General features: G+C 37.5%; 1 protein-coding gene across 9 annotated transcripts in view; it reads right to left on the bottom strand.

The window, feature by feature from the left end:
• Positions 1–7,258: 7,258 nt before the first annotated feature.
• Positions 7,259–17,476, bottom strand: part of PDLIM5 (PDZ and LIM domain 5) — a 204,701-nt gene continuing 194,483 nt past the window's right edge. For all 9 annotated transcript variants that reach the window (XM_078068975.1, XM_078068977.1, XM_036091933.2 and 6 more), the window contains 3 exons: positions 15,771–15,891; positions 12,736–12,851; positions 7,259–10,521 (listed from right to left, as the gene is read on the bottom strand). In XM_078068975.1, the coding sequence (XP_077925101.1) occupies positions 10,432–10,521; positions 12,736–12,851; positions 15,771–15,891 (327 nt within the window). In that variant the 3' untranslated portion in view covers positions 7,259–10,431. The remainder of the gene's footprint in view (positions 10,522–12,735; positions 12,852–15,770; positions 15,892–17,476) is intronic.

Below are 17,476 nucleotides of genomic sequence, written 5' to 3'. Positions count from 1 at the left end.
TCAGAGAAATAATTAATTATCAGCCTGGCTAAACACCCAAATCCCTTACTCCTGACTCAGTGCACCAGTTCTCCAACTTACTGTCTCTGAGTGCCCCCCGCCCCCCATTAGAGTTTATTTTTAAAGTTCAGGAAAATTAACACTCCTAATCTGGAATGATGGGGGAAAAAAACCACAAACTTACCATCTGAGATTTAATTACTCTCTCACCTTGTAAGGTTGCCCATCCACTGCTGGTATTTGGGGCTCCAGTGCAGGCACCAGCCAGGTCTGTGTGGGATGCTGAATGTGCTCTGCTTTCTACGAGGGCCACAGAAATCCTGGAAAGAAAGGAGGAAAGAAAGCTGCAAAATTCCCCAAGCAGGTATTATTTAATCTAAGATTTTTTTTTATCTTTCTCTCTCTTTTTCAGACTGAAACCCTAGTCTCTGATTTTAGACCCAAGAAGAAGAGAGAAGATGTTGGCTTCTACCTATAGTCTCTGAAGGCTCACCCTCCCTCCTCCAAGTGTGTCCATGACCCAACAGCATCGATGGCATCCACCGGAAGTTGATCAGAAAGGCACATTTACTGGCCTCATCCCAGTCCTACCGAGTCAGAATCTCAGGATCCTGAGGTCACTTGCACATTAAAGTGAGAAGTGATCCACAACAGGTGCTTCCCCAAAGGTGATCTCCAGGCCAGCAGGATCAGCTTGGCCTGGGAACTTGGTAGAAATGCAGGTTTTTCTGCTCTGGACCAACTAAATCAGAAACTTTGGGGTGGGGCTCAATAAATCTCATTGCAACAGCTCACTAAAGTTTGAGAACCACTGGTCTAAAATGCAAAGACAAGCACAATTCAGGACATTTACCATGAAAAAGGGAGAAAGGGTAAGCCAGTATTTCCCAGATTGTATTACGTAGGATAAGGTATTGATAGATTTTCTTTAAGTAAAGGGGCTCATGGCCAAATATATTTGGGAAATACATAGGTAAAACTTAATTATTTTTATTCTTCATGGCAAGACAACTCAGCTTAAATGTGCATTGTGAATTTCTGAGATAGTTGATAGCAATTCTCAAATTTATTTTGGAAGGCTTAAAATTTAAGCTATTCATTCGTTCTCATATTTCATAAAAGGTTTATTTTCTGAACCAAGGATTAACAAGTTGAATCTGTTTTTTGAGTAATATTTCTTATTATCTCTTCGAGAAAAGGCTGGATAGGTCGTATGTAGCTCTGGATGTTCACATACACAGTCTCATTTAAGCATTGTGACAACTCTCCAATACCCTGGAGAGCTATCCTCTGAGAGGGTGAAAGGACACACTAAAGAAAAACAAAACAAAACAAAAAACACAGGCTCAACCAAGTTCTGTAGCTTTTCCAAGATTAGAAGGCTCTTAAGTGAGGGAACACCAGTCAAAGAAGTTGGCCTACTGGTCAATTGCCCTGGGAGCCAGACCGAGAGAAGCTCTAAAACATCACAGGAAACATTATGAGATGGAGAAAATTGTCATTAATAGGTCAATTCTTGAGGAAAGAACTTCATGGGAGTTGATGGGATACTTTGATAAGCACCTTAGAGTCAGGGATAGAGACTCCTAAGGGAGGTTCTGGAGCAACACCAGCTGAATCCTGGCTCAGGGCTCCTTTGCTGAGTAGGGTGGACAAGTATAAGGGAGAGCTAAGTGGGTCAGAGCATGTTAGGGGTGGATCTCTGCTTCCAGGCATTCTACACCTCCTCCTTCCCTGCCAACAAAGTGCTCAGTCTTCCCTCTGTGTTAAACGTCGAATAAAAATAACAAAGAATGCAACACCACTGATTTGGAGGTGACCCAAATGAGTAGCCTGCCTGTATAGCCCTCTTGTAAGTTCAAGCTGGGCGTGACGGAGACTCTCACTCACGCAGGTCTGTCAGTGCAGTGCCCACGTACCACCTAAGCAGTCTGCTCTCTTTCAGCACTTGACACGTATATTTACATATAATTCCTATATTCATTATAGCCATTAATGCTCTCCTTTGACAACAGCCTAAGGTGGTCTTGAGATAAACTGAACTCACACATCTTCCGTTGGTCGTAATTCATGTGAGAGTGAACTTTATTACCATCCTTCCAAGAGATTCCTAAGTGATATTTCCCCCTTTTTTATTTTCAGAACACTTCCTTACAACCTGGAACTCAAGCAAGCACGGTAACTAAGTCATGGTTCTCAAAGAATCTGAAAGTCAAGTCACACAGGTTTCTGACGTAGAATAAATGTAATCGTTAGAGGTCTTAAAACACGCTATTTCATCAACGTTATTTTAGTTTGAACCAGTTTAAAGATCCTAACCACTTAAGTCTTAAGCCATAAAAGCCCATTCACATATTTCATAATATGTCTCATTTTCTGAACAAAGGATTAACAACTTGACTGTAAGAAGCAGGTGTGAGCACTCTTGATAGGTCAAAACCTTAACACCGCTCAGACGAGTCTGTAATTTCTGGGCATGGTGCATGGCATGCGTGAATTTTGTTTCAATATGTTTTCCATAGTGATAGCTTAGAAAGCCACAGAGCCGTATCCTCCGCAGACTCCCATTCCTAGTGGCAGAAGTATTTGCTGATGATTGAAAGGTCATACAAAACAGATGTGAGGGCAGCTGGGATTTTCCAGCTATGCCTTAGTGGACTTAGCGGCGGTGCCTGCCATTACCGAAGAGCAGAGAGATTTCGTTTCAATTGAGTGAAAAAAAAAAGAATCTTAGGCAACCTTGTCAGAATAATTGGACATATGTGCAGTTTCTCCCCGAGGCCTCACCTTTTCCATCCTCCACTCTTCACACTCACGGCCTGGAACTAACCGCATCACACAGGGACGAACTGGGTGCCGGCCATCCTGACTTGCTTTCCGACATCTTATAAATAGGTACTGTTCACCTGCGTGGGCACAAGTCACTGTCACCGCAGTTCCTACGGCCTTCTCATTTGTCTGGTACCACGTTTGGTGTTACCTGCACCTCAGACCGACTCTCAGTATTCCTGTGCTTCTTTGCCATGTAGCGAAAGCACAAAGAACAGCAAACGGAGAGGGCTAATCAGGGCACAAAGAGCACCTGTGAAGGGGGCGCATGGTCCGCCCACAGACGTCCCAGGCAACGGTGCGAATCAGACGGATACAGCTTTTTTGACGTAGTCTGTCAAAATTAAGTAATTGCTAAACCTGTCCTTTACTAACTGAACATATGAGAATTGTCCCTTATTAATAAGAGGGACTCTGAGACAATGTGGATGAAGTAATAAATGCTCTCTCTAATCTGGTAAAAAGTCTAAGTGTGAGCTTTGCCACTTATAACTGTATGTTTTTCGAGAATCATTTCTCGGAGTTTTCATTTACTCATCTCCAGTATTTGGGTTAAAAATACTTGACTCTCCGTTTCTCCAGTTATTAGAAACTTACAGCGAATTAGTGTACCCTAGCGTGACAGGTAATATACCACACGAAGTACAAAGACAGCATAAGAAATATAAGTTATTTAGGGGCGCCGGGGTGGTTCAGTTGGTTAAGCGTCTGCCTTCGGCTCAGGTCATGATCCCAGGGTCCTGGGATCGAGCCCCGCATCGGGCTCCCTGCTCAGCGGGAAGCCTGCTTCTCCCTCTCCCACTCCCCCTGCTTGTGTTCCCTCTCTCGCTGTGTCTCGCTGTCAAATAAATAAATAAAATCTTAAGGAAAAAAAGAATATAAAGTTTTCATTTTATACACAGAAGTACCTGTTATCAGTGTATTGGTGTTCACTTCCAAATTCATCCTTCAGAGCCTGTCCCGTGATAGTGAACCGGACTCTTTAAGCGTTTCTCCTTTACGGTGAGCAGTGTTAAGCTTTGTCAACTGTCGGCCAAGGGAGACAAAGGAACAGGGCAGAAGTCAGGAGCTCCTCTTCCTGGGTCCAGGTGCCGCATTTTGCTTTTCCTTGCTCCAGCTGCCTGGATCATCCATGGTGCCTGTGGGGGCGGGGGGTGCATCTGGTGGAGCTCTGCCCGGCCGAGCTTCCAGAATGCAGTCGCTCGGTGATCCCATACACCGGCTGGGGCCGGTGGCCACCTTGCCGCAGCCCTCTTGATGCAGATACTGTGTATTTTAGGCCACAGCAACACTCCAACTCCCTGTGCACACCCCCCTCCTAAACCTGGTGACCTAACCTGGGCTTACCTGCACTCCGGAGGGTTGTTTCTTTGTTCCTGGCAATGGGAGAACAGCTCTGGCTGGCCTCAGCAGCCACAGAACTTCTCTGTCATCAGTGGGCTGCAACCACACTTCCTCCAACAAAGTCTGACCTCCAGCCACGGGGAAGGGTACTCATCGGAAGGTTGCTCTTCCTTGGGTCCCTCTCTCAATCTTAGGTTAGCCTTTGAGTTCTCTTTACATTTTCATAGTTACTCTCCTACCATAGCATAATAATTCTTTAAACTTCTCTTGCTAAGTTCGGTGTGATTTCGGCCTCCCAATTGGACCCAGTCTGGTCCACCAGGCATAATCAAACACACTTTCCCCCAAGCTCTAATTTATATATACTCTCACCATCTGTACTATGTTGATATTGTTAAAGATCATCTATAACTTCCTGGATAGTCAGGCATAAGCAAACTCACAGATTCACATCATTGATTTATACCTTTTCTTGGGGCAGAAGCCCTGGGTTCACTTTGGTGCCTCAGCTTGTTTATTAAGTTCATTTTTATCTGAAGCGTTTATAACGGTACCAGAGAAATTATTAAGCAGTAGTGTAATAATTTCAGAGCAGAATAAATGATAAGTTTCAGTTGATAAAGCTTGTATTACTTTAATTTATATTTCAAAGTTCATTTGCTCTCCATTTCACTCAACTAAGGAGGCTTGAGATTGTCAGGATTCTCAAGCAAACAGGAATAGAGAAAATGTCTGGGGTCAGATGACCTCAATATATGGTCACCTAAGCAAAGATTTCTATTTACACAAAAACTAATATTGGTATGATAAGTCACCGGAGTTCAAGTTACTTTCCTATTTACCAAGGGAAGTTTGGTGTATCAGTGATACACTAAGGGGAAAAAAATCAAAAGACGGCTCTGAAGATATTATAGTCTCCTAAAATACTTTAAACAAACAATGGTATTTTTGAGTAAGTGCTTAGAATAGCACCAGCTGTGTGTGCTTTACAAGCAAAGGAAAAATGGGGGGACAAAGAAGAAAAAACAAACCTAAGTATATTTGAACCAGAAAGCAAATGTGACAATTAGAACATGATGAAAAACTAATTTGGAACCCAGTTATTAAACAGAAACTTTGTCCTTTGAAACACAGATGCATTAGAGACCACGTCAGTCAGTCCACGGGCCTGAAACAGAAGTCATTTTCCTTGGGAACTATATTGCCTCAAGAGAAATTGAAAAATTATACTCTCTGTGAATTATAAATTGTTTTATTTTCTCCCTGAGGTCAGTGATCAGTGGTTTTGTGACATGGAAATGCTTTATTCTTCCACACTAAGCAATGGCTCCAAGCTTTATTGTACGTGATTACATGCCGTTACAAGCACAGGGAAAAGAATGGCCTTCTTGGCCAACTTTCATTAATAGGCCTCCCCCAGTGCTCTGCCTTTAGTGCCAATCACTAAACACACCTTGTTTTTCCTCAACTCTGGGTTCAAGGTGTGGAAGCCACACCTTTCTTACTAATCACTGATGTAATCTTGCCACCTACGCAGACAGCTTCTAAATCATGGAATAAAGAGTAAAAGTTCAGTAATATTACGCCAAAGACAAATGGTTTGTTCTAAACTCTCCTCATAAAATGAACACTTGAGGGAATCAGACACATGCCACGTTAAAAATACCTTTGCATATCTCCTCAGTATAATAAACATACAGGCTACTTTTGACCTTCGGAGGGAAAGGGATTCTTTCACAAACTTTTGGGCTCAGCGCTTCCCGAGTTAAATGCTCTCATTCATAAGTACAACACAAAACTGTATCAGTCTGAGATTTCTGTTGGGTAGCCATGCGTCCTAGCCCCTTTCCTCTTTTAAATTTTAAATACTGCAAAGGAACCATTTTCCCTGTGCGGCTCCCACACTTGGGATGAAACCTTCTCTGCAGAATTTTGGCACCCTATTAATTAGTGGTTATGAGTGGGAGCTGCTCTCTCTCAGCAACTCCTATTCTGCCATCAGTCAAGTGTGATTCTGTAATAAATTCCCACGAAGCAAACTATTTCTGGTAATTCTCCCTAATTAACACCAGGCCCGCTAATAATACATCAGTACCTATGTGTTTCTGATATAACCAAGATCTTGTCTGAGAGTACTCAAAAAGGGAAACCGCCAACCTAAATTAAGCTTTTGCTGGCAAAAAGGATTTTATATGTAGTTCTGTAAGAAAACCTTTGATAATCTTATATTGGGGACATTTTGACCAGAAAACACTGAACGACAGGGAGGCTTGTTTCTGGTTTGAGCACTGAATGGGGATTTATTGTGAACATACACTGTTGAGTCTTAAGCCTATAAATCTTGTACTGGATTACTGTTTCTTAACGAAGGAATGACAGATCTCTTATTTTGTCGGTGCATTTTAATGTGCCATTACGTGATTGATAGAAACCAAACAGCAGCTATTAAAATGTCAAATGCAGTCTTGATGCCCTTATAAGTTTGGCTTCTGGAGTTTAATATACTGTGAGCAAATAGACTTGAATTTGTCTTTTATTTCCAATAGACAGCCTGCAACAGAAACATTCCTCTTAACTTTATACAGTTAGAGAAAAAATCTTACTCAAACCAATAAACAAATGAATAGATGAGCCTACCTGGTTATAGAAACGTTAACTAATGAGATCGGGATGAGTTAACCATGAAGTAATGTAACCTGGTTGATTAAAGCATGAAAATGTAGATGATGACTGACGTTCTTTCAGTATGATATGTGATACAATACAGTGCTTGGTATGACAGATTATTCCAATAAACACTTTCAGCAATAAATATTTTCTAAAACAATGGGGCTTATTTATGTATTAATTTATAAACACGTATTGTGTACATGCTACATGCAGAGCATAAAAATGGATTAAAGTAGAACAAATGTGACAATCTTTTCAAATGTTTTGTTTCTGGGACATTTTCATAGGTGAATATCATAAAAGAGGATTCTCCTGAGAATCATTACTTCTTTTCCTGTCCTGTGAACACTATTTTATTCCCATGATGACTCCAATGAAAACCACTTGGCACCCAAAAAAGAAAAACCAGGAGAGCTTGTTTATATCACTGCAGCCATTTATTTATTATGTGAACATTAAGGTATAACTACACTGATTATATTTCTCATGTGGTTTTTAATTAGAAAATGTATCCAAAAGCAAAACAGTACAGATGTATACAAATGTAAAAATGTAAAGAAACAGAAAACAGAGATTAACAGATAAGGCAAATGATACTTTGAGAATCCAAACCCAATATCTTAAAACATTTGGAGGAGAAGGATGACAAACTGAAGCCGCACTAGATTTGTGTCAAATTATTCACTGTTTTCCCTTCCCTTATGTCTGAAAAGCCTGTCCTTTCAATAGAGATGATTTAAAAAGCTCCAAACCTCACAAAACTGTGAATATAACACTAGATTCATACTTGAACAAAGGAGAGGAAGGACTTATTTTCTATAAAAGTGCTCCTGATAAACTACCCCTTGAAAATGGCACCATGAAAACATTTTTGTTCTAGATAATTTTAACCATAGGCTACACTAATATTTTGAAGATTTAAACTCTTATTTCTATTTGTCTTCATACTGTAACCAAATGACTAGGCTTTAGTTTTAGACTCTAAATGTAACCTGAATCAACAAGAAATATGTATGCTATGATAAGCATAAGCAGCGGGGATCCTGTCTAGGCTACCATTCTAGCGGGCAACATTCAGCCCTTGTAAGTCTAGAAAAATGTTATACATTGGAATCTATCACTAATACTTTGAATCAGGGAAATACAAGTAAAGGACGTTTAAAAGAGTTATATACTGTAATTTTAATCTGTATTATACTAAGTACAGCATTCCAAAATATACATCAAGAAAGACTAAAAGTAAATGCTCTACAGTAAAGAGGTAATAATTAAAAAAAAATGCTACTGACATAGAATATTTATAATCAGAAAAATAAATATTCAGGGAACTCACCAGAAGAATAAAGTGCTCTGCCAGTTATTAAAAGATTAACGCTGGAGTATTAAATATGGCATTCATTCCCCACTGGGAAATACAGAGATTCTTCTGGGTTATAGTCAATATTTATTTCACAGAATTAACTGTTTTAGAACAGATAGAAAGCTTTGCCACAAAGGAGAAGGACAAAGCACAAAGACAAAATGATAAATTAGGAAGCAATGTTTTCTTTTTAGGGATAAAATTTAGAGGAATGCAACATTATGCTCCATGAAATAATGTGCACAAAGAAGAGTCTAATAAAAATGATATCCCTAATGTAATATAACTTAATAAGAAATCCAGGTCAAATAAAATTCCGGAAAGGAAATACCCAAATGTCACTGACTTTTCAAATACTATCTTGGCATAGATTCTATAAAGGCAAAACTAAACAACCAAAAAAAAAAAAAAAAAAATCATCTCTACTACATCCAAACAAAATCACCAATTTATTTTGTATCGTGTAAAGCAAGAGACTGACACGAAGCTATGTGACAACTCACATGAACTCTACAGGTGGTTTCAGCAGCAATGAGAAAGAGGGCACAATTCAGTTCCAGGACTTTATCTCAGAAGTCAAACTTCCTGCCTCCCTACAGATGCAGGGTGAGGAGGTAGTTCAGGGCTGCGACTGGTGAAGCCACTTCACGTCACCCTTCTCATGCTTTGATTCCCACTTAGTTATTATCTGCATATAATAGAAATCTGCTAGACCATAAATTAACAGCTTTCAGGACAGATGCCTTGAAAAGTTCTTAGGGAGGTTAAACAAATATTTGAGCCTCAAACCTCCCTCTACAACAAACATGCGCACAATGGAAATGAAGTCGTTCATGAGTTACGGGGCAGGGAGGACTTGGGGTTCTGTCTCAACTGTGAAAGCACCTTGCCCCAGACACATTGGTATTTTTAACTTAGTGGGATCATGGGCTTTCATCCATTCTGGAAACAAAGAGAAAAACTATCAAATGTCATAATCTGTTTTCTCACTGGGCAAATATCAATAGGAGTCACAATTTCACAATTGTTGCTCTGTCTTCATGGGTTATCTATATAATTGTTTCCCCAAATAAAGAAAACAAATAACGAGCCTGTCTGAGTAATTGATCATGTTCCCCTCCTATACCACCAACCTCTGGGAATAAAAGCTTTCTAAACTTCGTGATCACATTTGGAAGTGGTTTATTTATTACTGAGAGAAAACTACTAAAAGAAGAAAAAAAACCCTTAGATTTTATCACATCCCCAAGCCAATCTTTTACTTTTCTAATGTAGAACTAAAGAAAAAATTATTCTGCAAAGAGAGTTGTCAAACCTTTATCAGTCAGTAGTACAAATCTGAAACTGATCTAATGGATTCACTGTCTGAAAAGGGGAGAATTTAAAAAATTTTTGAATACAGTCCTCCTCTGATTTCCCGTAATTCCTAACCTCACTCTTTTCTACTTACTCTCTTGACCTCAGCATGAGGGAAGGGGAAAAAAAATGGGAGTTTCACTAATATAGGTGATAAAACATACACAATGAATAGAAATGGCCATATTTTAATAAAACGTAAAAATCTGAAATTTATAAGCAATGTGGTGGCTTTTGTGGGGGGTGGATGAGAGAAATACGTAACATCTCTTATTGGCATGGCACATTCTGATGGAAAATCTTAGTCTTTCCTACTGGATTGATCAGTAAGACAAAAAAAGTACATACAGTTTTTAAAAACTGACACCTACTACTGATAAAATTCTGTTTAAACTCCTATTTCCTCTTTTAAAGACAAGCACTATTCTTTTAAAAAATACATTTTACTTATTGATAGAGTGTAAGGCAATTTTCATTTCCTTTTACAGATTTACTCAGAACTACCTAATAAGGAAAGAAAGTATAATTAATTCAGCATAGATGTTAGAGGTTTTTATTCTAAAATTTAATTCTTCACTAATTTATTCTATGATGAATTTAATAGTCAACCAGGAAATTGGTTTTTATAAAAGTTATTTTATGGGCAGAAAATACAGGAAAAAAGTAATCTTATAAATGCCAAACTGTCTCTTTACTTTATGAAGCCAAATATTTCCTCATAGACTTGGTTTTTAAAGCTGGAATTTATCCCTTCAGGGCCACTATTATTTTTCAAAATTCCCACAAATATTAAATCTAAAAATTAATTGGTAATCCCAATTCTCCTCTTTCTCTTCGAATCTCTTCTCCTCCCCTGCCTGAACTGTTGACTTTCAAAAATTCACAGAATGAGCATGTTTCTTGCAAAGTGGCTTGTCCTTCTTGGAGAAAAAGGTCTGACCTTCCAAACTTTCACAACATACCTGAAAAAGAAGCATTATTTAAAAGAATATTATTATTTTATCAAATATGCCTAAAAGGGGAAAATGACTTTTCCACTTGGTGGATAAGACAAAGCACTTTCTCTGCTTGACTTATTTGTGGAACATAAGGAATAGCATGGAGGACATTAGGAGAAGGAAGGGAAAAGTGAAGGGGGGGAAATTGGAGGGGGAGATGAACCATGAGACACTACGGACTCTGAGAAACAAACTGAGGGTTCTAGAGGGGAGGGAGGTGGCGGGATGGGTGAGCCTGGTGATGGGCATTGAGGGCACGTACTGCATGGAGCACTGGGTGTTATAAGCAAACAATGAATCATGGAACACTACATCAAAAACTAATGATGTAATGTATGGTGACTAACATAATAAAATAAAATTAAAATAAATAAATAAAACTTTGAGAGAATAAAAAAAAGACAAAGCACTTTCGTTGGTTGTATTAGACACTCTGACATGTAATGATTACTATGATATTTCATGTAATTTTTCAAAAGCAATGAAGAGTGACTTTTTCCTCGAATGTATTCTAATTTATTTAAATCACTGATCATTATTTTTCTTTACTAGGCCCTAATAAGAAAACAAAGAGGTCACATTAAATGTAATGCTCTAAATTTGCCTCCTGTGGTAGGGAACCAAAGCACTCAAAATGAAAACACGATACAATTGCTTTGCCCAATACTCCCAAGCTCCCAAACACAACAGCACAGAATACCTGAGAATTCTTTTTAGTTCATTTCTTTGTTCCTTGTAGTAAAAACCCTGGTCAACATCTGGCTACCGGATGATTATACAGTCTACTTACTATCTGCATTTATGTCTTCTTGTCTTTCCTATTGCCTTTCTTAAGTATAATAGTATAATAAAAAAAAAAAAAAGTATAATAAAACAGTTCTACCAGAGAACAGGAGAAGGCAAATCTGCTAAAAGTTGTTGCATTTTATAGATCTCATGAAGTCTAAGAAATGGAAGAGGTAAACAAGATGAATTTAATAGTCAACCGGGTAATGTTTGGGGAAATCATTTGACTTCAATTAACATTACTTTTTTCCCTTCATACGATGGGTATTGAAAACTATTAGATATATTAAATCTAATAAAAAAATCAAACATCTGATCAGAGTATCTTTATTGGATATATACTTTCTAAATTTAAAAAAAGTCTCAAGGGGGCACCTGGGTGGCTCATTCAGTTAAGTGTCTGCCTTCAGCTCAGGTCATGATCTGAGAGTCTTGTGATCAAGCCCTGCATTGGGCTCCCTGCTCAGCAGGGAGTCTGCTTCTCCCTCTGCCCCTTTCCCCTACTCATGGATGTTCTCTCAGTCTTTCTTCCTCTCTCACTCTCTCTCTCTCAAATAAATAAATAAAATCATTAAAAATAAAAGTCTTAGTGTAAATGTGAATCTCTACAGTTATCCTCATCATTAAAAATAAAACCAAAAATATTAAGATATCAAACAAAATAGGTAAATACATCACTACATTCTATTATAGTCTTAAAAAGAAAAAATATTCACGGACTACTGCTAAGGAAGGAAGCAAATCAACATATAGTTTGCTTCCACTCTTAATTCAACAATAGATTTTTAGAATTGTTTCTTTTTTTATCAGAATATTTTTTTATTATGTTATGTTAATCACCATACATTACACATCATTAGTTTTTGATGTAGTGTTCCATGATTCATTGTTTGCATATAACACCCAGTGCTCCATGCAGAACGTGCCCTCTTTAATACCCATCACCAGGCTAGCCCGTCCCCCCACGCCCCTCCCCTCTAGAACCCTCAATTTGTTTCTCAGAGTCCATAGTCTCTCATGGTTCGTCTCTCCCTCTGATTAGAATTGTTTGTTTCTATTTCAGGTACCCATGTTTCCAAAAATTACTACAAACACCCCAATAAAACAGAATTTAAAAAAAAATGTAAAGGACTTTTACTGTTTTAAGAAATATGTAGTTTCTCCTTATAAACACAAAATTATTAAAAATAAGATTTTCTCTAAAGCATCTTATTCTGTGCCAAATAATTCAAAAAAATGTCAGAACTTTCAATGAACAACTTTCAAAATCACGGTAAAAATACTTTTATGTGTGAAGGATTCAAAGATACAAGAACTGTTATTTCCATTTAGTGCTTAGGCTAAAAGTGGCCATACTGTGCTCCTCTAATTTAGAAATAAGAGTTTACTTACTGAGCATACAAAGCAAGTGTCATGCCAGGTATAGCCCAGGGCCTCCAGGAACATGTCGCCAGCTTCTATGGGAAACTCACATCCATGGCATATGGTACCAAAAAGGGCATAATAATCTGTATTGGGGCAGGGTGGGGTGGGGAGACATAATTTAAATATGACAAAGCTTTAGAATAATAGTTCCTAGAAAGCAGCAACAAAATTGGAATTAAATGAGAAGATGAAGATAAAGTTACTAGTAACTGAAAAATGTTCAGAAGACATGTTTGGCTTGACAATATGTGTAACATGTTTTAGGTTACCTTTGGGGTAAATGTTATTTACATAACTTGACGTCCTTTACTCCATTTTTCCACATAATACTTCTCACTTATCTCCAGCTACCTAAGTGTCCAAATACCTATGAAGAACAACGCTGTTCCCTGTTAAGTTATCAATAGACATGGCTGTTTTAACAAAAGACAAGAGAGCTTCCAAATACCAGCAACAATAAGACTAAAGAACATAAATCAAGAAGGAATATCTGATATCAGCACATTTCATAGAATATCTGACTCGGTAGGGAAGAAAAAAAAAGTCACAAGAACCTTCCATAAATAAGTGCCATGACTGAGTTTCTAGCTGGCCTGTATCATAACAGTATTAACTACTATTCTTATGCTGCGATTTCCTTTCAAATTTATGACTTCGTGCTGAAAATCCTTAGCCAGAGAACACCATTTACTTGACAGAGATTACAGTTATAAAATACTAATAGGATTTCCTTCTGAAGAAAGCAGTATTGATGAGATGTTTCTTTATTATTACTAAATTAGAACTTACTGGCAATTTTCTTTTATGCAGCTACTCTCACTACTTGTGTTTACTCCAACTTGGGCTGGAGTAGAAAGTAGAGTTTCATTTCATTAATTTACCTCTCTTAACAATTTTCAATATTCCTAGCACCATCTGCTCAGCACATGTTGACAGAGTCCTACTATGTGCCCGGCACCGACAGCAGGTAGAGTGGTCATAGTAATGATGTGGCTGCTCTCTTCATGGTGCTTACAATCTCAATGGGAATAGGATGTTGTCACTTATTATATTTTTAAAATAAGTGATAATAAATAATTTCAGACTGTGACAAGAACCACGAAAAAAATAGTCATGTGATACAGAACAGTTGGGGGAAGTATGTAACACTCCATTAACTAGGTGGGTTAGGAAAGGCTTCTCTAAGGACGTAACAGTTGTGCAGAGACTTGACAAAAAAAAGGAAAAATCACCACAGAAAAGCTGAGAAAGAACAGATCAGTTAGAAGAAACAGCAAATACAAAAGCCCTGAGGCAGGAAGAATCTTAGCATGTTCAGAAAAGCAAAGGGGCTAGGTATGCCTAGAATTCAGGAACAGAAAGTAAGGTGGTAGAAGATAAGGTTGGCCTAATAAAGAGTATAGGGTTTACTCAAGTGGAAGCCAAGAGGTATCAAGCATAATCTAATTCACATTGAAACAAAATATTATCATAGCTGCTATTTGAGGGTTGGGGGGAAAGAAGATATATCATTTCAGTTGGTGATTAGAGCATCCAGACAAAGAGAGTGAGTTGGATTTAGTTGTGACTACTGAGGTGGAGAGAAATGAATGAATTTATATACACTGGGGGTAGAACTGCTAGAATTTACTAATTAGATTGGATATGGCGAGAGCAAGGGAAAGAGCAGAATCTTAGGTTTTGGGATAGTGGACAGTGGGGCATTTACTGAGATGGGAAAGTCTGGGTAATAACAAATGTGGGAGGTTAAAGAAATACAACAAAAATAGATCAAGTTGATTAGAAGCGACATTTAAATAAATCTTCAACATTTTTCCCTTTCCGTAAGCAATTTTTGGGTTTTAAAAAATCTGACTTCTTAGACTACATTAAATACGATATTAAGGCTAAGTAGTTTTGTATGTATTTGGCTAGATAGGGACTATCTGCCAGTTTAGTCAAATGTCTTGCAAAGCTTAATTTTAAAACAAACAAGCTCTTTCTTCAGAAGAATTAGGTGAAATTACAAAATGTGAAATATTCTGATTGAATCAGGGTAGGCAGCTTGTAGCCATCCTGTCCCAAAATAGACCATAGATGGGATAGTTCACTGGAATTTCCAGACAGCTTCCTGGTGGATCGTCTGGCATAGATCTAGACTGGTCCTGCCTAGGATCTAAAAGGAACTGAGTGAGCAAAAAAGGGTCTGAGTGATGCTGACTAGCCTCAAATTAGAAGTTGACTGCTCTTTAACTTAACTAGTGTGCAATATTCCCTTCCTCCAGCACCACACTTTGAAGAATATCAAGGTAGATCAACAATAAAACTCCACAGTGGAAATGCAGTGGTAGTGAAATAGGCATGATAAAGGGAAAATATTTTATTTTTTGAAACATTACTCTAAGTAAGAGTAATATTAACAAATAAGTGTTATGAAAGTTCACTTACAGCCTCTGGGAAAGAAAAGAAGGGTTCAGAGCTCAGGTAATAGGACAAATGTAGTAGATTGGTACTTAGAGCTCAGTTTATTAAAAATAATTTTACTAAGGGAACAGCCCAAGCCAAGATTACCCCTCCCATTCAAGTAAGAGTAACAAAAGACTTCCAATTTATTGTCAAGACAGTTGCCTTAAAGAGCAAATCAATATCACGTTCAAAAGTTGATCATTTCTCATGTTTAAAACCACGCAAAATTCGCTGTTAGAGTGTAAGAGGTGGCTTTAAGCTCCACAGTTTGGTAGAATTCATATCCATAAACTATTAGGGATTCAAGTAAAATATTTTCCTACTAGGTAATGCTTATATTCTCATTTCTCTGGATGAAGTTGGGACTATCTGTTTTGGCAAAGTCCCATAAAAATTTTACATAGTTTTTTGCTATATATTTAGAGTAGCTTTAAATGCCCCTAAAATAGTTAGGAAATCTACTTTACCCAATGTATCCTTTCAACCTTATAGTAATATAAGGGTTAATGTTTTATCTTTATTCGAAACTTAAGAAACTAACAGCTTTAGGATCTTACCAGTCTCACAGTAGGGTTCACCATCCTCCAAATGAAAAACATTATTACGAATGGGTTTTCCACAGGCCACACACACAAAACAGGAAACATGCCAAGTTTGTTTCAGAGCATTGATGACTTCCTGTTACAGAAAGGTAATTGGATGTAAAGAACGATGAAAAATATACAAATGCTTATTTTACTAGTTGTACCAACACAGCCTTATTTAAACGGACCCAAGGTAGACACATGCTTTGTCTTTACGGTGAGCTTTTCCTCTAAGTAACATGATACTTAAGGACAGACTCACAAATTGTCTAAATTGATACACTATATAATATGTGTGTTTCCCATAAATACACATCAATAAACTTATTTAAAGAATGATTATTGTGTTTTTTAAACATTATACATGTGGTAAATAAAGTAAGCGTTTCGTAAGTGCTTGCTATGAAACATTCTGCTTTCTCTCAAAAGGGTGTCAGGGAACATTAAGTTACAAAGGTTTCATAGTATTATCTTGAAAACGTCATGGAGGAAAAAAAAAGAAAATGTCATGGAGGAAGGGCAAAACATTTGAAAATTAAAACAAACCTGTGCTTTGGTGCATTATGGAAGCAATAACATAATCAGTGTAATCCAATCAGTTTAACACATGTTTAGGATTCTGGAAATCAGCTGTGACTACACTAAGCACACACTCAAATGAGTGTCTAAAGTTTGAACCATAAAGTATGGATTCTAATCAACAATGGCTCTATGGTTAAAAATAGCAATATTAAAGACTTGGGCCAGATTTTAATTAGTAAAAGAAGTCCTGAGATACTAAAAGAGTCTTATTATTTCTCATTTCGGAAGTTACAGCCTGTATCATTCTACTCTTTTGTTCCCAACATATTGTACAAATTAATAATATAGAAATATTTCATGTGGTATAGTTACAATTTAAGTGTCCTCAAAGTTTTAGAACCATTTAAAGATGTAATTGGAAATTCAAAGTACTCAATAGTTCATACTAACTTTTCTCTCAACTGATATGAATTAAAGTTTCATTATTATATTTTTATAGAGAGAATATTAGAATTCGGCAATGCTATTTCCATCTTTTGTATTAGCTGTACGAGTTTCGTAGAAGACCAGGCACCCTGGATGCTTCTAAAATAAAATTCCAACTCCTGGTCACCCATAAGAAATGACTGATCCTTTCTTTGTAAACTGCAAACTGGATACTCCAGAGCAGGAAATTCATTCATTCATCATTATTTATTATATATCTGACTCCTAAATTACTCCCTTTTTGAAAAGAAAAAAAAAAAGGTGCTTAAATTATTTTTCTATCACATGCATATGCTCATAAGTTATATTTTTAAACATTATATGTGTTTAAGAAAAATATATCATTTATAAGCCTCATGTTTTATGTATTTCATGAGATCTGTGCCCTGTGCTTGAACCCTGACAAATGGGGAAATGCTGCTCTTATAAAAGCTATGGAATTTAATTTAAAACAGTGAAGGTGTCAGTTCTGAGAACTCTGATGTGTGTGGTCCTGTGTGACCTCTTCATTCCTGAGCAAACAGGGTCCTGTTGAGGTAGCATACCCACAGTAAATTATTTTTTCCCCACAGTGGCTAGACTTTCACCAGACAAGCAAGCACTCAGTAAGACAAAACCAAAGACAACTTAACCCCATGAGTCCGATATACTTCTACAGAGGTCTATTTAGT

The sequence above is a fragment of the Halichoerus grypus genome, chromosome 3 (genome assembly GCF_964656455.1).
Source record: "Halichoerus grypus chromosome 3, mHalGry1.hap1.1, whole genome shotgun sequence".
In the NCBI taxonomy this organism is placed as follows: Eukaryota; Metazoa; Chordata; class Mammalia; order Carnivora; family Phocidae; genus Halichoerus; species Halichoerus grypus.
The sequence above is the reverse complement of the archived record's forward strand: the minus strand, read 5'-3'. Positions and strand labels throughout refer to the sequence as shown.